A 26,218-nucleotide genomic window follows, 5' to 3' on the forward strand; every position below is an offset into this window, starting at 1 on the left:
TTTCTCATTTCTCCATATTCTTTTTATGTCCAACAGATGGAAGTACTCTACTTCTAATACCAACTCCCCTTGGCACTGGGGATTTGTTGGTATTTACCGAAATGGGGGATATATTTTCACTTTATCAAAATCAAAATCTGAAACCAAAAACAAGTTCATTGACCTTCGACTGAATAGCTGGATCACAAGAGGGACCAGAGTTATTTTTATTGATTTCTCATTATACAATGCTAATGTAAATCTGTTTTGCATCATCAGGTGAGTGACGCAACTTCTTTATTAGTATATTGAATTTAAAAACATTTGGAGCCCTCACTAGGATTTCCAGTTTATGCATGCTTGTGCTGAGAGTAAAATCATAAGCTTTGAAGTAAACATGATGTAGTTCTACTGACAATAATGAAAAAGAAGGTAAAGCAACATCACATTCGTTATTTCATTACTTCAGAATATATTCAGGAACATGGAGAATTACACACAATATGTTAGTTTTATATTGCTTAAGGATTAATTTATTATAATTAATAAATTATTTCTTTAATTCTTATTTCTTATAATTCTACAGTTGCATAGATCTAACATTTAGTCTTGATGATTTCTTCCTCTAATCAGATCATGAAAATCAAAGGAAATCATTGGTTTCCTTTCAGAATGGGCTTCTTTATTATGATATTAAGATATTCTCTTTTGTCTCAAGAATAAACAATTTGAACTTCAGACAATATGAAGGTACTTCAAAACTTTATGGAAAACCAGAATTGAAAGATAATGAAAAAAAAAAGATAATGCAAATTTTTCCATGAGCTTTTTAATTTTTTCTTTCTTCCCTGGTCCCAGTGCTTGAGGATAGAACTGGCGGACAGGAAGCTGCTTGCACTGAAGACATGACACTGAGGGGGCCTGAGCCCTTTCCTTCTGCCTCCATACATAACAAGGAGTGGGACTGCATGCCCAGTCACTGCCAAGGAGGGTATCCATGAACTTTTGGAAGTACCCTTGTATGTAATGGTAGCTAGCATCCTAGAAATGACTAGAGAAAGAGATAGATGGCAAAAATGGCCCCCATTCTTCTCATCTTTGCCATGTAACCTTGTAGTGGCCTGCCATCTAGGGCAGGGTACACTGCCCCAGCCTTGATGCTGGGGACAACCATGTGACTTTCTTTGGTCAATGGGATGTTAGCAGTTATGGTGCAAGCAGAAGCTTGAAATGAGTTTGTACATTAGAACTTACTCTCTTGTACCTCTACAATTACCATGAGAAGGACGTGCCTGAGCTAGCTTGTTGGACCCAGGAGAAGGATGAGAGACATGTAGAGCAGAGCCAACTCAAAGATGCGTGAGTGGGCCTAGCCAAATGGCAGATATATTAGCAAGCCTAGTTGAGATTAGTCACTCCCAGCTGGACCAACTGAACTCTGCAAACACAAAAGAAATATTTATTATAAGTCACTGCATTTGGGTATGGTTTGTTATCTAGCAAAAACAAGGCCTAACTTGGGTCTCAGCTCTTTACCACTAATCAGTTAGGAGACTTCTTGGTTGTAACAGAAAACCCCAACTTAAATTGGTTTAAACAATAAATTTATTTCTGTCACATAGTAGCAATTCCAGAGATAGGGCAGATGCCTTTTGCAGTAAGTTCAGGGGTCTAGCTCCATTTCTTTGAGATGGCTTCAATTTTGCCCTCCTTTGTGTCATTCTTATCTTAAGATTCCCCACAATAATTATGTACAAGCAGCAACTGTGGTCATATGTTCTTGATATTCAAAAGGAGAGAGCACCAAACAAAAAAAAAAAATTCTTTCCATTAGTCTGACCAGGTTACCGTATGTAACCTGCCTAACCTGGACCATGCTAATTTATTTAGGCCAGGGTTCTAGAATCAAACACTGGCCAAGAAAACAGAATTACCATGATTAGATTTGCCTGGGGATGTAATTAGCTTCCCCTAAGTGATGGGGGATGGGTGAATAACTGAATACAATTAGGGTTCTAATAGAAAGGAGGAAAGAGATAATGACTGCTGGAGAGGCAAACAGCAGTGTCTACTAAAAAGCTCAGTGAGCCACTTTTCTTTCATAGGTCTTACATTTTTTTCTCTTGTTGTGGGGCAAACACACAAAGGAATGCAAGACCGGCGTCAGTGTTTTAGTTTTATAGCTCTTCATTTTAGTGTTGCAGCTCTTTGTTCAGTGTTACAGCACCTCTTTTTGCTTGAAAGCAAGGAGAGAACTGGGGAGCAATAACTCCTAAAGGAGTGTCTCCCAGAACAAAGGAAAAGATCCCCTTATATAGCCTAAATTCCTACCCTTTTCCCTCCCAGGTTCTCATTCAGGTCCTTTTATGTAAATGAGGGATGCTGTCCTGCTAATTTGGATTGGCTGATTGTGGGACACAGTCTATTGGTCACTTTAGGAGCCTAATTTGCCTCTGGCCCCTGGGGGAGGGGTGTGGGACTGCTGTTATCTCCTAGAGGGCAGGCCCAAGAAGGAAGCAGGGTAAATGGCAGGGGCCAGAGTCTACAGTGGAGCATAGAGTTTCTAAAACACTTTCTCAGTGGAAAAGGAAAAGCTTAACAATTAGAAAATGCGGAGTGTTAGAAAACACTCTGAATGGAATATGGAATTGGAGTTTACTCTAGGGGATTTTTGCCCTTGTGCAACAGTGACAGTGAACACACCATAGCCTTTAGAATTTGTATAAATTAATAAATGAGCCACCTTTAAGCAGCCAGTGGACATTATATCTTTTATTTTATAGTTCTTACTTTCCTCTCAGTAAATCAGAGCTTTTTACCAAAATCATTAACCCTTTTCCAATAATCCTAATCAGGATAAAGTGAAGAGTACAAATCATTTCTATGTCCTTAAGAGTGGAAGCATTGAGGTAACTGGCTTAAAGTCATGTGAAGAACTCCTTGTAATATCAGATTGTCAAGATTTCTTGTCTCTAGGTTTTGTGCTTATTCTGTGTTACCTCTTAAAATGTTATTTTTTAGAAACTTCAGCAGATTTTAAAACTTAACTAGTATATATAATCAGTAGTTATATTGAAGCATATTGTTTATGCTAAGACCTTATCCATTTATTTTTCTTCTTGTATGCATATGAGGCAAACTACACAGAATACTGTTTTTTCCCCCTTTTGTTTATTAGCCTACATTTCAGATCATGAGTTTCTTTCACTTCACTCACTCATCCAACATTAAATACTTACTATGTGTAAGATTTAACAGTTTGGCCAGGGTACTTCAAAAAGTTTACAGAAAAATGGAATTAAAAGATAATATGAATCTTTCCATAAACTTTTCGAAGTACCCTCATATTTGTTAACTGGGTTTTTGTTGTTTTTGTTGTTTGCTTATTTGTTTGGGCAGCCCCTTATTCCAGTACCAATAAAATTTGCTAATATCTTTACGTAGGAATAATTGCATTGTAATATTGTAATATTGTGACAGAACTGCTGGTTCCTTAAATTACTGCCAATTCTTAATTATCTGAGGTTATAAAGAACACCAAAAATATAGGAAAAACCTCAAAATCTTTTTATATTTAGTGTTGGAAACAAACTTCTGTTTGCATATAGACCTTTGTATTGGACATCCAATGCCTAAAGTAAACAAAATATTCTCTTTAATAGAATATGTGACCTTGACATTTATAAGCCACAAGTATCTCTGATAAGCTAAAGGTAGAGAATGTATTTCCCTCTCTGAAATATTCAAGAATTATGTATTTGGGGGAGAATCCTAACTAATAACAGTAACAGTAGAACATTTTCTTTCACAAACCTAATTTTACAGATTGGTGGCAGAATTCCCTGCAACTGGAGGAATACTTACTTCATGGCAGTTTTATTCTGTAAAGCTCCTCAGATATGTTAGCTACTATGATTATTTTATTGCTTCCTGTGAAATCACATTTTGTATTTTTCTTATTGTCTTCACAACACAAGAAATCAAAAAAATAAAAGAATTTAAGTCTACCTATTTCAAAAGTATTTGGAACTGGTTAGAATTACAACTTTTGCTGGTGAGTATATGTTCATGTGTATGGTTGAAGGGCATCACATCTGAATCCACCAATGAAGAAGGAGTAAAAAAACAATTTTCTATTCATCCAGGACTTATTTTGAAAGCACAAACATCAAACATAAAATGAACTATCATAGTACATACTAATGGTGTGCCTCCAAAAGGGAGAAATCTTTTTTTCTCATTTGGTCCTTGGGAGGGCCACCATAAACCTAGAAGAATAGGTGACTCCATAAATATTATGATTTAATGTGCACAGTAGGTCTTCCTACCCTCCCTCAAAAAAATGTATTCCTTATAGCACCTCGTGTTTCAACCAATCATGGATCTTTGTGGACAAGGTCCTTTAAAATTTACTCTTCTATGTTGCCTAAATCCACTTTTCTCCTCACATTACATTTTGAGGAATTTGAGCAACCAGAGGGGAGTATCTTGGGGGGCAAAGAGCACCAGGATTGGGGAAATAGTCCCTGGGAGAAACAACAAAGACTGCCAATTCTAGTCACTGGAACATAACAAAGCAAACATAGAGATGTAGGCAGGGTGAGACAAATGTTACGAACTTGGTCTTAGGAACAGTCAATGAACAAACATTTCTGGCTCATATAATCTGATCTTTCACACTTATTGGCCCTTAGTTATAGCCAATCCAGTATTTAAGCCTTGTTTCCCAAAACCAGATTGAAAGTTTCTCAGTCAGAAATTGTGCCATCAACCTCTCTGGTATCCCCAATGATGTCTATAACAAAGGGCATACCGTTAAATGTTTAACTGAGTATTTCAGGCAAGGAAAGTCAAAGGAAAAATTTCATGACAGTTATAAAACTCTGATATCAAGATAACCTGGTTCTGAAATCCTCTTTTAAAAGAGTTGTTAAAGGGTCTAAAAGGGTTTACTTTTTGTAACTGTAATTTTTTTTCTTGTAGTATTACACAGTAGAAAATATTAAACTTTTAGGTACGATGTAGAGCAGAAACCCTTATAGTCTAGTCAGAGTTACATAATCATTTTAAATGTTTGTGCTTTATGGACTCAAAGAAACAAACAAGTAGATACATTAGGATAGCCAGGCAATCAATATTTTTCCACTTTTATGATAATTATGCCACCTTAAGCCTCTATAAGTTGAGAGTTACTTCCATTTATATAAAAACACGTGTCCTATTTTTTTCTCCCTTTTTGTTAAACTTTGGATGAATTTTTCAGGTTTTTCTTCATGAAATGCGAGATATTTAGAGGTAGTAATCGTCTCTAATTTAACTTTCTTGTTTTCCCATTTAGTTGTGTTTTGTGGCTGTTTCCTTCAACATATACTGTAATATACAAAGTTTTCTCTTACTTGGACAGCTGTTGAAAAGTACTGAAAAATATTCAGACTTCTATTTTCTTGCATACTGGCACATTTATTACAATAATATTATTGCTATTACTATCTTCTTTGCATGGATAAAGGTATTTATATTTTATTATATTACATAATACAACAGTGTAATAGCATAATGAGAACTTAAATTACAAAGCCATGAAAAAAAAAGAATTTTCTCAACTATTGAGTGATTTTAAAAGTAGTTTGGCCTTGTAGTTATTTCTGGCAAATCCTCAAATACTCCTGATTGTCTTTAAATGCCTCCTTTAATTTGAAGGAGAATTCTTCTAAACTTAATTTAACTTACTCTAAGTAATTATAATCTTTGATAGTCTCCTATTTCAATTAACTTTGTTCTTTTTCAGATATTCAAATTCATAAGCTTTAATAAGACAATGTCTCAGCTATCATCAACATTGTCCCGCTGTATCAAAGACGTAGTAGGATTTGCCATCATGTTTTTTATAATATTCTTTGCTTACGCCCAGTTAGGATTTCTTGTTTTTGGATCACAGGTTGGCGACTTTTCCACTTTTCAAAATTCCATGTAAGCTTCTAGTATAAATGTAATTATATTTTCTAACAAAAAAAAAATCAAGGGAAGGACAGTGTGAAGTAGTAACTTACTTTAATAAATTTAAAACTTGGTTTGGTATTTTCATCGTTAGCTAAATATTGGTCACACTTAAAGTAGGGTTTGGCATTGAAGGATCCAAATGGATGGTGGTATCCACTTTTTAAGCATTACTAGGTTAAGGTAGAAAAAATTTTTTATTCTTCATTTTTCACTGAAAGTGAGAATTTTACCTAAGATAACAAAAATTGGCCTTCACATCTCTGTAGTATTTATTCTTTGGGCAAAAGATATCTTAAGTGTTTTCTTTAGAGAGCTCCTTCTTAAGAATCTTCTTATTGGTATTAACCTGATTGTCCTTTGCTGATCTGCCAAAGATGTATTTCAAAAATGGCTTTAGGGCTGGCCCTGTGGCTCACTTGGGAGAGTGCAGCGCTGGTAGCACCGAGGCCACGGGTTTGGATCCTATATAGGGATGGCTGGTGCGCTCACTGGCTGAGCATGGTGCAGACAACACCGAGCCAAGGGTTGCAATCCCCTTACCAGTCAAAAAAAAAAAAAAAAAAATGGCTTTATAGGCATAAAGCAATCAGTACTAAGCAACAAACTTGTAGACGTGAGTAGGTAGAATCCCCAGAAAAGTATTCAGGCTTTTCTTTAAAAGTGAAGTATTTTCATAAATTTACTCTCTTATGGGGTACGTAAAGCAACTTCTATCTGTATGAAAAAATTATAATAGTCTAAAATATCAATTTTTGAAATACATTTTGTGGAATTCTAGACCAAGACTGGGGAAAAATGGCTTTATATTTAAGTAAGTTTGGGGAATTTTGCATCACCCTTTTGGAAATTTGCAGTGCATATTAACATATAGCCCTGAGAAATCGTGTAATAATTTTGTTAACTTTTAGATAAGAGCTTCACAAACTTATTTGTTCCTTATCCTTTTGAACAAATATGTTTTTGTTTTTTGGGAAATCCATCTAAAGAAATGTCTTTTTCCATCCACATGTAGATAATTGAAGTACAAATGTATGAAATTTTGTAACATTTTCTGAAATAACCCTATACTAAGTCAGTAGTAGAAAAGAGTGGACTAGGAACCAACAGGCTATGATTCTAGTTTTCAGTTCTGCCACTAGCTACTTAACTTTTCTAGATCTTAATTTCCTTATCTGGAAAATGAAGGGCCTGGACTAAATTACCTCCAAAGGTCCCTTCTAACTTCAAGTGATCTATAATTTGAGAAGTCTGATAGCTACCCTGAGTGAATAATATTTGCATTTCCAACAACTTCTTGGTTCTTTCCTAGGATCTCAATTATATGAAGTGTTACTTAATAATAAAACTTGGTAATATTGGGCATTGAATATAAGCATAATAATTTACAGAGCCTTGGAAATTTGTCTTACCTTGGGTAGTGGCGAGAAAAGGAAGGTGTAAGGCACAGAATAAACAAGTAGAGAACTTTGGAATAGGTTAATGAGGGGAGTTCCGCTTTTGGTAATGATGTGCTAGATTATTCAGATCAACTTCCTCTTGAGAACAATTTAGAAAGCTGGATAAAATATAGAAAACATTGAAGAATTAACAAGAAAATGAGTAATAACTGGGCCAAAATCAGAAGGCAAGAACCCAGAGAATTAAGCCTAGTACCCAGAGCTACTTTCCCTGAAGGCATAATATATGTTTAACCTGAGTTACAGAAGAAGACATAGAATGGAATAGAGACAATATCTGGAGAATGCTTAGGAATAGCTACTACCCAATTCGCGCCTCTGAGAGAGAGACTGGAAAGTCACATTAATGACAAATGACACATTTTTATGGAACAGTGTAGTAGTTATTTTAACTAAATAAGGGAGAATTTTAGAAAGTTAGCAGGAGTATCAAGAAGTTACAAAACAGTATTTTCATTCAATATAAACCTGTATGCTAAGGTTATGTCCATCGTGGTGTTCCATGTTGCGTGCAATAAGTAAATAAATAAATAAATTGGATAAACTAAGCACAATTAAGAGGAGAAAAAAGACATTTACACTATTGAAACCTCCAGTTCCTATGTGATTATAATCATTTAGTAAATGACTTAGGTTTTTGATTTTCTCATTATTTACAGAGCAGAAGTATCTGAACATTTTCCTGATAGAAAAGGGCTAAATGGAAATTTTAGTTACTCGGCTAATTTCTGGAGAGGAGAAAAGAATGAGAAATGGTTCCTTTAACTTTTCTTATATAAACCCAACTCAAGGATAAAAGATCAAGTTAGAAACACTAAAACAGAACCTTATATTCTCCTATGCCAAAAAGAAAAAACTATTTGATTTTTGGTGAGACTTTTGGTCTCCTTCTAACTCAGCATTTTCTCTATTTCATGTAGAATAGCATTACAAACCATATTAAAAGCAGGATAAATACATTAAGTATGATTTACTCAGGTCTTAGCTAGGTACTGGAGATGAAATTCCAGACAACTCTGAGTCCTAAAACTCCAATTTCTTTGACTGCATTTGGCCTATTTCTTTTATTGCATTTTCTTCCTTCAATATAGATAGCCCTCTGCTCCCTCTATGTTATTGGTAAAAGCAATAAGGGACAAGAAGCTTTCCCCCTCTGACAGAATGACCAATTATGCAGAGCATCGACATAGTATTAAAAATTATTTCCCAGGTTTCCCTTAAAATAAAGAACACACACATAATTTATAACTGATATCCCTGATGTGTTTAATGACACCACTGCAAATTAATGATAAGAAAATAAAATAAGATTTCAGGTTGGGAAATACTAATTCTGCTTCTGCTACCACTACGCTATTCAAACCCTTTAAAATTCAAAAAATGAAGTCTATAAATGGTATTTCACATCAAAACCAAGTTTTTAGTTACTAAAGAGGATAAAATAAACCTCAGGGTTATGTTGAGGATCATTACCAGCACTTGTTTGAAACTAGCAAGTGACAAATTGGTGTCCTTTTTTTCTTTTTTTTCCCTACCTAAAATGTGAAAAACATGAAGACAGGGACTTTCTTTCTAGGCTTTATTGCTTTGTCTCTAACCACAATTTTCTTTACTGGTTTTTAGAAGCCATTTGCCTTCTCATGTTGCTGTCTCTGCCATTTATGTCATTTGACTTCCCAGTTACTTAAAGTGTCACCTGTGGCTTCCCATTCATCATATTAACAATCAGTTTGGGTTCTTTGCCTAATGAGGGAACAGCATGGTGACTAAAGATACTAATTGTAGAAACCCTGGCTAAATTTCGTAGGAGTGAAACCCATTGAGACTTCCCTTAACTTTTTTCTGAGTCAATTAGAGAAAAAATGGAGGGCAGCTATGTAGAGGTTTTCCAAAATTGTCTCTGGGGGATTGGCATCCTTGTTTCAGCAGAAGTTAAGAGGTGGTTAAGACAAAAATTAAGTGCATCATTGACATCAGAAAGTTTAGGGCTCTTGGGTCTAGGTACAAGTTGAAAGATCACTTGTTGGACAAAGTCAAAGTATTCCAAGTTTTAGAAGGGCACAGGAATGGCCAAGGAGGCCAATGCCAAAACCAATTCATAAACAGATATCTCAAAGTTCAAATCTTGTGTAGATGAATATTGGTTTCACACTGATTAAATAAACCTAAACCCATCATTTCCTGAACCACCTGTTCAGCTATTGCAGTATGTCAAATCTTGCCTTTAGGGGAATTTTCTACATCCAGTTTTATAAACCTCTGTACTAACATAAAGCCACAGAACACATGCCATATGCAGCTAGATACTTTCCTAGAGACATTAGTAACCCCCATCAGTTGTCATATATGTACATGAAGGTATATATTTTTTAATGTTTTTCTTTCCTCCCATCAAAGATTTGCACAATTTCGAATTGTTCTTGGAGATTTTAATTTTGCTGGTATTCAGCAAGCCAATCAGATCTTGGGACCCATTTACTTCATAACTTTCATCTTTTTTGTGTTCTTTGTCCTGCTGGTAAGAATGATGATACCTTTTTTTTTTTTTTTTTAAATAAAAAATGCAATTACTCCTCTAGAAGAAATTGTAGTATCACTGCTTAGTTGTCAGAGCACTTTGCATTTATTAAGAATGGTGTGAATTCCTAGTAATTCAGGTTCTCTAGCCCAGTGACTGAAGTTTTCAGGTTGTCCAGTGGGGAATGTGATCACAATAGTTAATATCTGGGTGTTTACTTTGGCCATGAATGTGCTAAATTAGTTACAAAAATAACTTGAATGTCTCTCTAGGCTGGGACAATCCATACCATGAGGTAAGAAATTAGCCATTAATATTCTGATATTTGCAATGGCTTTTGGCCTTGATGGCTGAAAACTCACCCCTTTGTGATTTGTAGGAGTCACTAAGATGGGCCTCCCACATATGCTCAGAACAAGTCTATTTGGGCTTCTTAATCAAAAACCCAAGCTTGCCTTTCTGGTCAAGTCACTATTACTGTCCTCCATGAAAATGCTTTTTCTCATGCACAAAAGTTATCCCCTGATGAAGACCAAGAGTCCTCAGGGTGACAGAGGTGGGCCACAGTGAAAGGTGGAGAGGTGGGTTGGGATAAGATTCTCTCCACATTTGTGTTATCTGGGCATTAGAAGTTGTAGAAGCCTTAGTAAGACTGTGATTTAAGCAGCTTCACAGAATTTTTAAAAACACCCTTATGAACATATAATTACATCATTCTACATTTTCTTCTGATATGTAATATTGAAAAATATATAACCAGTTCATATGCACTATTTTACATTCCGCTTTTCTCATTTACCATAAACATATTTGCTCTTATCCACACACTACACATTTTCCATTCTGTTCTACTGTATTGTAGTTTGCATTTCCCTACTATTAAGTACATGGATTATTTTAAAAATTTAAATCTAATTTTATAAATCCCAGCACTTGTTAAAGTCACTAACATTTAAGTTAAATTTTTATTGAAAAAATTATTTGCCTATTTCTCCCCAGAACATGTTCTTGGCAATAATTAATGACACCTATTCTGAAGTTAAAGCCGACTATTCAATAGGCAGAAGGCCAGATTTTGAATTTGGTAAAATGATTAAAAACGTAAGTCAAATTCTTTTCCTAATTAGCATTCTGAGTCAAATCTTATTCAGAGTATACTATTGTAGTTTGAATAACACTTAAACCCCAAGTGGTGGTGTTCTGTTTTCCCCTGGTGTTTTGTTGTGCTTTGGTCCAGTGTTACTTATATTTGCATTATTTCACTATTAGGGAAGAGAGATATGGTCTCTGGCTTTAAAAATGTAGCCAAAATTATTTCGGAGTTCAATATATCAAATAATAACTGAGTTATTTACTAAATGCAAAGTACTGTTGGGTATTATAATAAAACTCTCTCTTCCCTCCCAAAAGTTTTAAATTTAGATGCTGGTAAATTTCTATAAACAATATAAACTCAGAACTCCATGTGCCTTGTCGTCCTCACTTTCTTGTTTCTGTTAGTGGCAACACTATTCTCTTAGTCACTCCTGGCTCAAAAACCTTGGAAAGACTTTATTTCCTTGTCCCTTATATAGTCTGTTGACAAAGAATGTGTATAATTTACCTCTGTAGTTCTTGCTCGCACTCGTGGAATTCAAGGACACCTGGAAGTCTAACTACCACAACTAGATTAGAGCTTTCAAGTACTTTTCACCCAGCTTTCTCTATGGTAACATTTTAACTGTTGTGGCCTCTTTCCCATGCCAGTCTAGTTCTGATCCTACCAGTCTCCCTGGGCTGAACAAAGTCAGTCCACATTCTTTCTCCTTAAGTCTGATAGTCCCAACCTGTTTTTATTAATCATTTAGCTATAGTGCCTCTAACTTTTCTGCCCCTATCTACAAAACTGTACGTCCCTGCTAATCTGTTTTGAGCACTCTGCTGTATACCATCCTTGCTGTAACTCCTCTGGGTCTCTGCTTATGTCATTCCCCGACCCCTGAAATAATCCCACAGCTCTTCTCTCTTGCTATATCTCCTTGACATTCTATACTCCATGAGAGTGGAATCAGCTCTGTCCTCCTCTCTACACCTATCTCACTTTGAGTTGTAGCAGAGTCCAGTGTGTGAGCAATCTCACCTCCCCCACCAGCTTACCTATTTCTGCATACCCCATGGCTCTAAGCACAGCACTTTACAGAGAATATGTCCTAGAAGCTATGGCATTAGTGATGCTTAAGAACTTTGTCCAGGGACTCATCTGTAAAAGAACACTGTTATGATGTCCCCCTATGAGTTTAATTATGGGTTTTTTTCCCCCAACTTTTATCTCTTGAGTATGATGTTAGTTATATACATTAAGTGTTAACACCCTTAACGCATTATATGTTAATACTTTTTAAATATTTTGTTTCAAGTGTGATGTTCCCAAAAGAACCCTTCTGCTTTTTCACAAGCAAGCAGAAACCACATAGGTGGTGACAAAGTCAAAGTATAATCATAGCATTTTGTCTCCACATTTCTTTAGGGTAGGAATCCCTAGAGACAAGCATTCCATATTTCTTTTACCTTGATCAAGCATTAGTTATACAGGATATATTTTTGATGAATTTTCAAACTATTTTTAATTATGCCCAGAGTTATAAAAATGCTCTTGAGAAACTCAAACTGAAGAAAGCTCAAAAAGAAGAAGACAACAAAACGTAAGATGACTTTTTAAAACTTTTTAGCTTACCATTTTAAAGTTTTAAAGGAGAAACTTAAAAGGAGAGTAAGGTTTTTGATTTCAAAACAACCATCACTCTGTGTGGTGATTCCAAATACACTGTCAATACATCCAAGTAGTGCCTCTGAATTTCTGAAGATGTCATGAAACTCTAGGCTAATTTAAAATTAATATAATTCAGGTCCCTGTACCTGCCAGCTACCCACAAATATAAATAATTTTTAAAATTAATATAATACATGCCATACCACTCAGAAAAAACTTTAAGAGAAAGCTGGATGGGAGAGGAAAGCCCCTCTAAAAAGGTAGGAAACAATTCTAGTCTACACTCAGTGCCTTCATGTAGTTATCAAAATAAAAACATTTTACACAGAATACTTAAGGTATGGACAACACTTCTATATATTGAGTGACCTGGGGGTCAAACCCAGACCTCTGGCAGTGGAATATAATATAAACCTTCTTTAAATAGCTAATAACATGTGATACTCTGGAGAACTTATTAATGATCACGTTTTCCAAATAATTAGCAATTACTATCAGAAATAACAGAAATACAATTCAGATCCTTACTATAGATATGATTGTATTTTAGGGTGGCATTTCCCTTTTTATTGTCATATACCTTTGATTTTTATCTTATATTCTCAGTAGCGGAAGCAGCAGAGATTTGGCTGAACAAGCCAGAAGAGAAGGCTTTGATGAAAATGTAAGATTTTAATTTTTTCATAAATACAAGGGGTAACTTTATCAGAAATATGCTTACAAAAAAGTTCTGATTAAGAATTGAAATGATTTGTTTTTTTTCAGAGCAAATAGCTGTCACCTCCAAATAAATCTCACAGAATCTAGGTCCTTTCTCTTTTAGGACAAACCATTTGAGTTCCAGATGTTTCCTCTCTCCTGTTAGTACTTTCAGCCAGATACCCTGGTCCTACGAGTGTACACTCACTGTGGGATTAACACATTGGGTATTCATAGTGGGTATATTCTATTGAGATGATTATATAGTTTTTCCTCTTGTAATTATCAATGTAATGAATTATTTTAATGATTTTATTTTTTATATTTAAAAAATTATAATATAAAATATATATTCAGCAAATGTGGAATTTAAGGAATATACATGTGGAGTGTAAGGAATACATGTCACTACCACTCAATTTTTTAAAAAAAACGACATAGCTCTACTTCTGGCCAATCCCCTTCTCTTCTCTCCAAATACTCAGAAAGAAGACAGCTGAGTTGGGAGACTAGAATAAGCAAGCAAACAAATATAAGAGTGAGCTCTCTCACTGTCACATAAGAGAGTTACAAAAATGGAAAGGCTGAAGGTTAAAATGAACTTTGTGGTGTTGGATTACAATTGTAGGTATGTGTGTATTTGTGTGTGTGTACATATATACATACATGTATTTTCTAGCTCTGTCCAATGAGAGGGCTAAAAATGACACCTTAGTGGCAATGAGTACAATTAGTACCCATATCTTGGTTTCCAAATACCATTCTCTAAAAGGAACAAGGGCTCCTTGTAGATATGGCTAATTCCAGGGCTGGAAAGTACAAGATGAATCTGGAATATCTTGTTGGGCCAGAAAGTAAAACCACTCAAAGAATAATGGAGATATGTTAAAAGGACACAAGAGTCAGCTTGAGGAGCTCAAATAGGCCAAATCTGGGACTATTTAAGCACTATAATGAATAATGATTTATAATTCAATGAAGAAAATAGGATTCCATGAATCCTGACTGATCTACACATACAAATGAATAAAAGAAATGGACATTTACACAACTCTGCACAAAACACTTATTACAAAAAGAAAAGCAGTAATGTCAGGGTGAAAAAGTCCAACAGGTAGCACCTTAATCAAATAATCAAAGTTACTACACCAGTACTGGAACACATAGAAATCATATGCCACCTGATAGGATGCCATGAGAATTGGCATCCCTTCTATGACATCTCTGTCAAAGATGTATAATCTGAATCTAACAATGAGACTTCACATAAAACTAAACTGAAGAACATTCTACAAAATAACTGGCTTGTATTCCTCAAAAGTGTCAAGGTCATACTGAGCAACTATTTCAGATTAAATGAAATTAAAATGACAGGGCTTGCTGGTTAGCTCAGTTGGTTACAGCATGGTGTTGATAACACCAAGATCACGTGTTTGGATCTCCCCATACCAGCCAGCCACCAAAAAAAATGACCTGACAAGTAAATACAATGCATAATCCTATTTGTATTGTTCTTGTAACTTTTCCCTAAGTTTGATATTCTTTTTAAAAATCTATAATTCAGTAAACCATTCCTAAATAAAAGATGTTAACTGAAAGACACACTGGAAAAAAAAAGAAAGAAAATAAAGACATATTATGTATATTGGAAAATTTACCTAGAATGGTCAACATGAAGCTTATCCAAGTAAAATTTGGATTTACTTTAAAGGAAAAGAAAGTCAGGTTAGCATGACATAATTCAACACTATAAATCAACAGAACACCTACAATATATTCAAAGAAAGAAAACATAAGCCAAGGATTTTTATATTCAGCAAAGCTGTGCTTCAAATATAAAGGTTCAAATATGCAAGAACTCAGAGAATACTATTGTCTTTCTGAGGATCCTACTACAGGATAAGCTTCAGCCAACTGAGAGGTGATTGGAGAAACGATGGAAAAAGAATGGGGCAAGAAAATATAAAGTAGAAAAAGATAACTGGTTCATATGTGATAGCTAAAAGTTAAAGAATATCATTTAGAGTTAATAAACCAAGAAGAAACATCAGTAAATTTGAGTACAATGGTAAATAATAAGAAAGATACTGTTTATTTTAAAACTTTTTTTTCAAATTTTATCATCTCTGAAATCAGAATGTGTCTTGTAGTTAATGGCGTGTCATACTTTAACAGCATTTTTCCCCTAAGTGGTACATAAAATAATGGTGTGTCTTAAAATAGACACCATCTCTCAGTTACAATGAAATATGGTAATTGAACAGATCAAGAAAAATAAAAGGATAAAGAAAACTAAAACAGTATAATGTATAAGGTGATCTTATGGTTATTAAATTCTGTACTCTTAGAAGATATATCTCCTTTTCAAAAACCCATTCATAAAAATTGATCATCTATTGGGACACAAAGAAAACCTCAATAAATTCTGCAGTGCAAAGTTAATGTAAAAAAATTCTCTGAAAATAACATAATAAAAATATAAGTTAATAACAAATAGAAAATAAAAAGATTCTTTGACCAAGAAATTTTAAAACTCTCTATTAAACAACTCTTGAATTGAAAGGAAGTACAAAATGAAATCACAGAATTACTAAAGAACAAAATAATGAAAGCATTATATAGCAGAATCTATGAGATAAAGACTACCCAAAGGAAAATGAAGTCTTAAATTTATCAATAAAAATCAAGGAATGAAAACAAATTAACTTAGCATTAATGTTAGAAAATAATAGAAAGAAAACATAAGAAATTAATAAAGATAAAGCAGAATTAATGAGTTATAAATAAAAAACAGTATCAATAAATCAAATGGATGATTTTTTTAAAAAGATCAATGAAAAGAAATCACTAGCTAACTAGTGGAATAAAAGGAAGAGAGCATAAATATACAAAGTGAGAAATTACAATGGGGAAAATAATTAAGAAACAGAAGGAATTAAAAAATATTACTAAGAGACTTTTTTGGTTAACTCTTGGATAACTATTCAAGTAACATCTGAGAAACAGAATAAAATGGATCATTTTTCTATGAAAATAAAATTGATCAAAATTGAGCCCAGAAGAGATAAAAAGCCTAAATAAATCCATTCTATAGAAGAAATAAAGGTAACCAAAGAGCTATCTCCAAAGTCAATCAGATGATTTCACAAGGGTATTTTACAAGATTTTAAGGAGCAAATAATTTAAAGCTATTTAAACCATTTCAGAGCAAAGAGAAAACGGAAGCTTCTGAGTTATTTTTATAAAGTAACTATGTATTGTACAAAAAAAGAAAAAAGAGAAAATAAAATCTCACATAAATCTTAAAGCAAAAATCTAAATAAAATATTAGCAAATAGAATCTAACAGCATACAATAATCTATCATGATTCAGACAGTTTATTCTAGGAATGAAAGAATGGTTCAAAGTTGGATAATTAACTAATTAACATAATTCACTGTATTAAAAGAGGAAAATCACATGATCATTTTTCACAGATACTGTGTATTTGACAGTTTCAATAGCCAATCTCGAGAGGGGAAACAAAACAAAATAGACACCAATGATACTTCCTTGATATGATAAAAATATTTATTTCATCCCCTAAACTATCACCTTACTTAATAGGAAAACACTGGACATGTCAGGGACAAGACAATGATGTACTGGAAGAATCAGTCAAAATAATTACATAAGAGAAATACATTAGAGGTAAAAGAATTGAAAAGGAAGGGCTGGCCACTTAGCTGAGGTTAGAGCATGGTGCTGAACACACCAAGGTCCAGGGTTCAATCCTTGTAGTGGCCAGCTGCTACCAATGGGAAAAAAAAAAAAAGTTAAAAAGAATTAAAAAAAAAAAAAAGAAAATAGGAAAAAGTAAAACTACCTCTATTTGAGATATGATCCTCTTAAATTTTCTATACAATGAATTACAACAAAAAGTTTAGAAAATTAGACACAATCATGTCATATAAGCAAACATCAATGTTTGTTTTTTTTTAATTATAACACAAGACCCTACTTATAAGCAACAATGTAGAAAATGCCAAGCAACTAACAAAAATATTCAAAACCAAGATAAGGAAAAAAGTTTTTAAATTCCTTAAAGATACAAAAATAGGTGCTGGGAGCGCGGCAACGCTCCCGCCGCAGGTTCGGATCCTATATAGGAATGACCGGTGCACTCACTGGCTGAGTGCCGGTCACAAAAAAAGACAAAAAATAAATAAATAAATAAATAAACAAAAATATACCTGACCAAACAAGAAGTCATACTGCATCTATTAATTGAGGCCTAGCCAGGAAAAAAGAACCAAAATATGTAGAGTCATACATCACTTAACAATGGGGATATGTTCTGAGAAATGCATCATTAGGTGATTTCATCGTTGTGCAAACATCATAGTGTAATACTTACACAAACCTAGATGGTATAGGCTACTACACACCGAAGCTATATGGTACAGTCTGTTGCTCTGACCACTGCCATATCAGATCTGTCATTAACTGAAACGTCATTATGTGGCACATAACTGTATTTTAAACAGAGAAAATTTACTACACGGAATTGGTTACACGGGTATTAGAAGACAGAAAAAGTAAAATGAGAACACTGAGGCAACTCACAGATACTAACTGTAGGAAGAGGTTCCACTTCCAGGGCTAACGTTACAAAATGTAGGATTATCAGAACCTAGTATTTTAAGAGAAGGAGCCTGTGGCTGTTGCTCCCTCTTCTGAGAAGAGTGTATCCTCTTGCCCTACCCTGACTGCTGCTGATACTTCTGAGGGGGTATAATGAAGCTGGTTTGGAGTATGCCAAAAGAAGCTGGATGTTACGGTCTGGAGCCAACCATTGCTGCTGGAAGTTAACTATCACTGCCTAAGCAATGCCACTAGAAACAGAAAAAAAGAAGACCCTTCTATCCATTTCCCAAATACTGGCAGAGTCTAACAGAAATTCAGCTAGCAAAAGAGTCTGGGGAATGAAGTTTGCAAAGCCTGAGACCCAACATTACAGTATAAAAGGGTAAATTTTGAGTTGAGATACATTAGCTAAACAGTGAGCCCGGTCCACTCAGTCCACCCTTTTGTCTATGTAACATACTCATTTGCATTTCCATAAAATAACAATTGTTAATAATAATAAGATGGAATTATCCTTTATACAAAAAAGGCAATTTTATCCTCTCCCCAAAAAAGATAGAAGGCCCAACAACAATTGTATCCATTTCTGGATGATAAGACCTCTTCTAATTAAATCACAATTCCATATGAGTATTTTGTAACCTAATGTAGTTAACCACCACCTATATTCCTTAGATAAAAAGACAAAGAAAACAAAACAAATATATATATAACAAGCAAAGAAGAAAATATGCACAGCTGCTACCGTCCTTGTTTCTATAATAGACAAAAAAGACTGTAGTTGAGATTTATAACTTCCTTCTACTACCCCTTTCCATATCGTTCTTTGCCCACAGCTAACCCCTCAGCCGGCTGCATTAGGATTACCTACAGCTTCATTAGTTCAGAATCTGAATCCTCAGTGGTTCTGCCTTTAATGGAATGCTCTAGTTTCCCATTACCTTTTGATTTTGGACATGGAAGTATTGAGAGGCACCCCATAGAATCCTCATAGGTCCCAAATATAGTCCTCTGTTCCAATTTTGTAGCAGTAACCCAATTTCCCCTTGGTAATGGGATCAATCACCTCAATCAGTTGATTAACCACTTCTCTGCCTGCTGGTTTTGTAGCATGCAGAATTCCAAGTGGCCAGATGGTAGCCTCAAATTCTTAAGTTGACTGTCGTATCCCTTGGTGGAAGTGCGCTATCTGTGAGGATATGTTTCTTTGGACCTCTCCTGCTACCAAGTATTCATCAGTTAGGATTTCAGTCAGAAAACCAGAAATCATACTAGGTAGTTCAAAAAGAGGGGGTTGGTGCAGAGAATTCATTTCTGAAGTATCAGAGGACTATAAGGGCCAGTGTGAACACTAAGGTGATCCTGAGACAACTGCAGGAGGTAGCTACCACTTACAGGGAAGAGGTGGGGTGACCAGAACCTAGGATCTTGGAGGAAGGGCACCCAAGGAGTTGGTGCTCTGCCTATCAGCAAAGTATCACTTCCCTTTGAATGTCAAGAAGTCACAGAAAGTAATTGGCTGAGATGAGTTTTTTGAAAAATGAGTGAAGATAACCATGCAGTCTATTCAGCCCATATTACTAAAGCATCCACAGTATAACTGGCTGGTCATTTAGAAACGGTTTCAGGGCCTATCACTTTAACACCACGTTGAAAGTATCTGTAAATATGTCAAAACAAGAGTACTGTAATGTGTCTAAAACAAAACTAGAAAGATTGAAAGTCACCCTTTCCTGCTTTGGATAAATGTGCTGGTTTAAAGGAAGACACTGTCTGATACAACACACTTCTCTGACCAGAACAGTACACATTTATCAGGCAAACACAGAGTGTATAAAATTAGGTTATCAACATCCTCTCAGAGGAAGGTAATCAGAACCCTTAAACAGGGATCCACTTTGCCACCTACCACTACTGCTGGAGCAGGGCAGTATCACACCGATTTACTGACAAGTTTTTAAATCTCATCTGGGTACTGTTTCTTCTTTCCATATCTTTTTCTAGGGCTGTCCCTATTTTCCATGACACACAGCGCATTTTTCTGAAGTTGAGAAAAAGGTATTTGTACACTATAAAGAAAGTGGGTGGTAGTGAGAACAATGCACAAGAAGGACTCTCTAGAATCAAAAAATGGTGCAGCAACATGAGTTTTCTGGTATGAGGGGTGTGTTTGCGGATACGAGGACAGACTATAGTATACAGGTCGACTAATAAATGCAGTGATTATGAAGAGGGGATTTAGGTAGTCAGCAGCAGTCTGGCAACAAATACCCATAGATGTACTTTGAAGTATATTTGCTACAATGAAGAACAGAGATACAGAAAGAACATCTCGGCTCTGACCAAATGAAGAAGAAAATCAAGAAGAAACTCAGATGGAGATGCAAAAGGTAAGAGGCAGTGAAATGAGAATAATTTATTTAAAAAAAAACAAAAAACTTCCCTAACTACGCTAAACAGCTCTTAAACCAAATCCTCTGAAGTGACTTTGCTAATACACAGACCTAAAAACCAGGTAGGGCAAAAAGCCAGTGGGGCTCAATATCCAAGGCCTGCAGTGTAGAGACTAGTTTAAGATTTTCAACCTTGTGATGCTGTGTGCCAAAGACTGGAAACAGAGAACTAAAGATTGCAGCCTTTATTTGTCCTCTAACTTGACAGGAGATTAAAAGGGCAGTGCAGATGAAAAAATGGAAAGAAAGGCTTGAGAAAAAGTACTATGCTACAGAAATTCAAGATGACTATCAGCCAGTCACTCAACAAGAATTTCGAGAGTAAGTATTTATTTTAACCAGGGTACAATGAGATATCATGATATAGGGATTGAAGACATGAGTTATACACATTATCTTCCTGAACTCAGAACCTTATTCTGTTGAGATTCCACTTTTTCTTTCCATTTTCTACCCAATTATAAAATTAAACAAAGCACATAACTCCATTTGCTTAAAAAGTGAGAGAAAATTGATTTTATCCCTACATCTCTAAATAAAAGGAAATGCCATTTATATTTGAATGCATAGCAGATACTGTTCACAACACAGCTTTAGAATATTAGTTCTGTAACTGCCCATATAAAGCATGTTTTAGGAGCTTACAATACTATCTTCCCACTCAAAGCATTTCACAATAGTCACAATAGACCTGCTGTCTCCTTATAAACAAAAGGATATTACTCATTCTCTACTTCCTTCCAAATTATCTTCTAGACTCTTTTTATATGCTGTGGAGCTGGAGAAGGAACTGCACTACATCAGTTTAAAATTAAACCGAGTGATGAGAAAGCTTTCTTCTCTACAATACTGAGACAAGTGGAGGTAAGAATGTGTGATGCAATCATTGAAAATTTCTAATAAAGACTTATTCATGTCTTGAATTATTTCTTAAATTTTTCCCCATTTTAGGCACACTTTAGAAGCACTAAACTACCTATCATCAAACTATCCTTAGGGTCAATTATAATAACCAAATGACTTCCAGGAATTAAGTGTCCCTGAATGGGACCCGCTGTAGAATCCATGAATATTACAATATGCCTCCAGTATACACACACCTAGTACAAAGGATTTTATAATGAGGTTTATTATTAAATTCTAGGAATGTAAAAGTACAAAATAATACTTAGAGACCTGCCCCACAAACAATATATTAATAGTTCAATAAGTAGGTAGAGAAAGTTCTCTCATACAGAGAATAAGAAGTGTTGGTGCTTCTAAGTGCATCATTTACCGTGTTCTGACTTCTGTTAGCCATAAATAAATTAATAAAGGCTTAGGATTCTGGAAAACCATTATATAAGACCAAGTGAAATAATCTCCCTCCATTCTTCAGAATTCTAAGTCTCCTGGAAAAAGCCAAAGTGTATAAGAACAAACTCCGCCACCACCTACAGAAATTTCATTAATATCTTCAAACTGGAAATTCATCCAGATAGTTTCTAAAGGGGCATATTGAAAGTTTCCCAAAAATAAAATAAAAAGCAGGGTAGGCATATCAAGGGCATGAGGGGTAAAGTTGTTTGGAAAGTGTAAATAAGGATTCTGCAATAAGAGCCCTATTTGGATGATTGGAAAGTTGTGTATGACTAGCATTTTGAAAAATGGAAAGAAACTCTCAATTTTTCCAGACTACATAATCCCCCCCCCCCCCCAATAGCCATATGTTCTTTTAGGCCAAGCAACATCATTTGACCGTTGCACTCAACTTGCACACTGGTGTTCAATAGTCCCTGGATTTTAAACTTGAATAAAGAAATTTTTTTTCTTTTTTTCTTTTTTTTGTGACCGGTAAGGGGATCATAACCCTTGGCTTGGTGTCGTCCGCACCGCACTCAGCCAGTGAGCGCACCGGCCATCCCTATATAGGATCCGAACCCGCGGCAGGAGTGCCGCTGTGCTCCCAGCGCCTCACTCTCCCGAGTGAGCCACGGGGTCGGCCCGAATAAAGAAATTTTTAAATCACTACTCACCTTCTTCAGGTCCAGCTCTTCTATAAGAGACTGTACATCAAGTTTTCTTAATAGGATAATTCTCTGCAACAAGAAATGCTGACTATTCTCTTTGCAGTTTCTCCCTAGATATCCACAAGGGAATCAATAACCTGGCCTTTCCCTGCCTTACCACTCCCCAGAGCTGTCACCAGCCAAAGAATTTAGTAACCCTGTTGTCCCCTGGGTGGGGTAATTCAAACAGAGCCTAAGAACATTAAGGCAAGGGAACATTTGAGATCTCTATTTTTTCTTTTTTAACACATAGTAGAAAAACAAACATACATTTACAATGACTCAGAACATTAAAGTTTTTTTATTACAAAAGTCTATACAATGAAGTGCCAGACACAGCAATGCAATTATACTAGTGGACATATATATCTATATATTCTTTGTATATAGATATACAGTTTTTATTTGTACCAAAATAAAATTATCACAAACTGCCTAATTTTACCACCTACTGCTCAACTATGACACACAATACTGTCACAAAGCATAAGTGCTGCCATACCACTTTTATCTACTTGCAGCCAAACATTAACACTGAATAACCAACATCATGAAGCAGCTGTTAATTCTAAAATGAAACCAGTCAGGCCACTGACTTATAAAAATATGGTACTCATATAGATTTAGCATTATAAAGAAGGAATATATTATTTAAAACATTTAAATAGTGCATATGGACATTTTTGCATGTGGTATATATAAAACATTCATATAAAACAATACACAGTGCACATAAAATTAGATGTTTGGATACACTCCTGTCTGGAGACATAAAGAAATTAACTGAAATGTACACTGCACAATGGATTCAAATCAAAGTGGTACATCTTTTGGTGTTTTCAATTTTACTTTTCTAGGTATACATTATGAATAACTTAGTTGTATCAAAAGGAAACCACACAAAAAGGGCTGGATTTAGTGCTTTTTTATTTCCCAACTACATGTTTACTACCAGTAACTACCAGATTTTCCCTCCCCCCCAAAAAGGCATTGCACACACAGATGAAATGTGAAGTACTAGAAATGCTATTTATAATCAAGCTACTCCATGTGCTTACTATGTAACAGTGCCAGAATTCTGAGGTTCATGCTTCCCTCACCTTATATTAAAGGGTGTTGCAAAATTCCATTTTTGTATGGAACAAATTATTAATATTAGCTAGTTAAAAAAACCATGCATGAATCACCACATGCAAAACATGGGCACAGTCAAAATGAGACACACATCAATCCAAAAAAGCACCAGGAAAAAAATTAACACCTAGATTAAGCCTGACCCAAATCTGCTATTGTATTGTTAGCACAAATGAAGTCACCATTCAGTAAAAATGATTAGCAGAATGATACCAGGAGAGTACCTGAAGAAAAGCCATGCAAAGTCAAAGAAAAAAAGATATGCTAAGAGCGTATGACAAAGGGCATACCACTATGCATCCTGTAAACAGCTGCTTTAAACAGCATTATGATTGGGCAAAAGGTAGTCTCTATAAAGGGGTGTTTTTTGTATGGACTTTGCTGATTAAAAGAGAAAATAAAAGATGCAACCCCCTGAAGGTACATGTAAAAATGCAGTGGTACAGCCCTTGTTAAGAACAGATTTACCTTAAGCATAATGATTATCTTGCCAATTTAGGCCCATTTTATTGAACATACAAATCTCAGCACCATCAGAGTTCCTACACACTGACAACGCTATTTTCTCACATTATCTGGAGGAAGGTGGGGGAAGAGCACAGGACCTGATCTAGACAAATCATATCATCACCAGCTGATAAACAGTAACTTAGGAAACAAACAGTAACTTAAGTCCCATAGGCAGCATGTGATATGATTTAGTTCTGTGTGTGATGTGTGGTATGTGTTTTCAATATACTAGGCAAGGTCACTTTTTGGTCTACCCACTGTTATCTTCATCCAGGAGCTGTGTGACCACTGAATTGCAAAATTTTGCTAACATACTACCTGTAAAAAGGTGTCACTTTGGAAATTAAACAGAAAGGTATTCCAGAGTAGGATTTGAAATTTCAGTTTGATTTTGGTTTTCTAGGAAAACATAGAACACAGTTGCATATGTGCACTTTTATAGGCTTTTCTTTAAAATTTTCAGTCATTCCATAAGAAAAAGGCAACTGAAGAATTTGGTGTGAAGATATTCCTCTCAATTTTCTTCAGTAATGAAAAACTAAAAGATGGCAGTAACAAAAAGCTTGTATTTCCAAAGTCTTTGAAGTTGAAAGGATAAAATTCTTGTCTTTTGCTAACAGGATGTATCTGTAGTACAAAACAATGAAGGAAACTGCACATTTGCTAAAGGTAGAAAAGGACAGTCTGTGGTTAATATGGAACATCACTTACGCTCCCTAAAGAGGGCCTACTCACCCTCCCATCACTTGTTTAGTGGCACCACAACCAAATACAAAATGAGATTCTCTGAGTGCGTGACAAAATGAACTCAAGTACCAGCCAAGTACACACGATGATAGCTTCAAGGAATACATAACTGACTTTATGATATGACTTTTCAAGGAGCATATTTTATATGGATTTTGAAGAATCTTGTTTGCTGATAAGAACTTCAAGAAGCCTTAGCTTGGCTTTAATTTTCTTGTACTCCCTGTATTCCTCAAGCACTGGAACACGATCCTCTTTCTGGGCATTCCTAGGGGAGAAAATAAAATCTGTAATACTCTTTCTGGGCATTCCTAGGGGAGAAAATAAAATCTGTAATACTCTAGAGATCATCTAGAAAATAAGGACACAGAAGTATGAGAAACAATGTTACTAAATGTAAGTCCAAATAAAAAGTTGCTCTGCATGAAAAAAGGTTATTGGACTAATTCCTTCATCTCCAAGAAACATTCCTAAAATACTCCTATTTTTGGTGGATTTCTCTCCTGGTAGATTAGATGATGCTATACTTCTTATCAATGACCACTGTAGATAAATAGAGGTAACCTATATTTTAGTAAGACATATTGCTAGACTGTGCCAGGTCTGTGTTTATTAAATACTGGAAGCCATTTCATACATTTAGTTAACTGTGGCTCCAGTGAATTGAGATGTAAAAATAAACCATACCTTACCTGCAGCAAAAGAGGAAGTTACTAACTTCATATTAATGATCCAATGCCATTCAGTTTAATCACTAACTAAAGCATCAAACCATACTATGAGCAAAATTTTCTTCCAATTAAATACAGAAATAGAAGACACTTGGAAAATGCATTCCTGCACTTCAGATTTTCTTAATCATATATGCCAACCTATACAGGAGACTCTCAAAGCAGAGGGAATTAATTTAAAGTGAACACATTTTGGAATCTGTACCCAGTTACTTGGAAAAATGTTTCTCAAGCCTGAGATAATCTAACCGTCACTTCTGGCCACCATCTGAATTGGAATATATTTTTCTTACTTTTAAAAGAGCCCTTCAGGGTCACCTGTGCGTTATCTATTTAAAGGCACAGGCACAAGACTGCCACATTTTTACCTTGGAAACGGGCAGCCTGAATGACCCAACATGTAACCTGAGCACAATAGTCTCAGTATAAAAATTAAAAATCCAAACTAGCTGAGGATACCACTCCTGTTATAGGACGCTTTCTAAAAGAAGAAACATCTCATTTCACAGCCAATTCCAAAACAGTAAGGATATAGAATTAAAGAACACAAAATCATTGCAATTCAA

The 26,218-nt window shown here is 35.2% G+C and overlaps 2 protein-coding genes and 1 non-coding gene across 6 annotated transcripts in view; 1 reads left to right on the plus strand and 2 right to left on the minus strand.

Moving 5' to 3' along the window:
* PKD2L2 (polycystin 2 like 2, transient receptor potential cation channel) overlaps positions 1-24,980 on the plus strand; it is a 33,546-nt gene extending 8,566 nt beyond the window's left edge. Inside the window, exons 5-14 of the mRNA XM_063084557.1 lie at positions 37-258; positions 3,805-4,033; positions 5,318-5,488; positions 5,768-5,949; positions 9,834-9,954; positions 10,954-11,055; positions 12,571-12,635; positions 13,313-13,367; positions 20,691-20,803; positions 24,929-24,980. Of these exons, the coding sequence (XP_062940627.1) occupies positions 37-258; positions 3,805-4,033; positions 5,318-5,488; positions 5,768-5,949; positions 9,834-9,954; positions 10,954-11,055; positions 12,571-12,635; positions 13,313-13,367; positions 20,691-20,803; positions 24,929-24,980 (1,312 nt within the window). The remainder of the gene's footprint in view (positions 1-36; positions 259-3,804; positions 4,034-5,317; positions 5,489-5,767; positions 5,950-9,833; positions 9,955-10,953; positions 11,056-12,570; positions 12,636-13,312; positions 13,368-20,690; positions 20,804-24,928) is intronic.
* On the minus strand, positions 827-970 carry LOC134371371 (small nucleolar RNA SNORA57). The gene has a single exon (XR_010022797.1). It is a non-coding gene; the product is annotated as a small nucleolar RNA SNORA57 (small nucleolar RNA).
* FAM13B (family with sequence similarity 13 member B) overlaps positions 22,849-26,218 on the minus strand; it is a 73,786-nt gene continuing 70,416 nt past the window's right edge. For all 4 annotated transcript variants that reach the window (XM_063084549.1, XM_063084545.1, XM_063084542.1 and 1 more), the window contains one exon: positions 22,849-25,189. In XM_063084549.1, coding sequence (XP_062940619.1) covers positions 25,066-25,189 — 124 coding nt within the window. In that variant the 3' untranslated portion in view covers positions 22,849-25,065. The remainder of the gene's footprint in view (positions 25,190-26,218) is intronic.

The sequence above is a fragment of the Cynocephalus volans genome, chromosome 2, assembly GCF_027409185.1.
Source record: "Cynocephalus volans isolate mCynVol1 chromosome 2, mCynVol1.pri, whole genome shotgun sequence".
Lineage (NCBI taxonomy): Eukaryota > Metazoa > Chordata > Mammalia > Dermoptera > Cynocephalidae > Cynocephalus > Cynocephalus volans.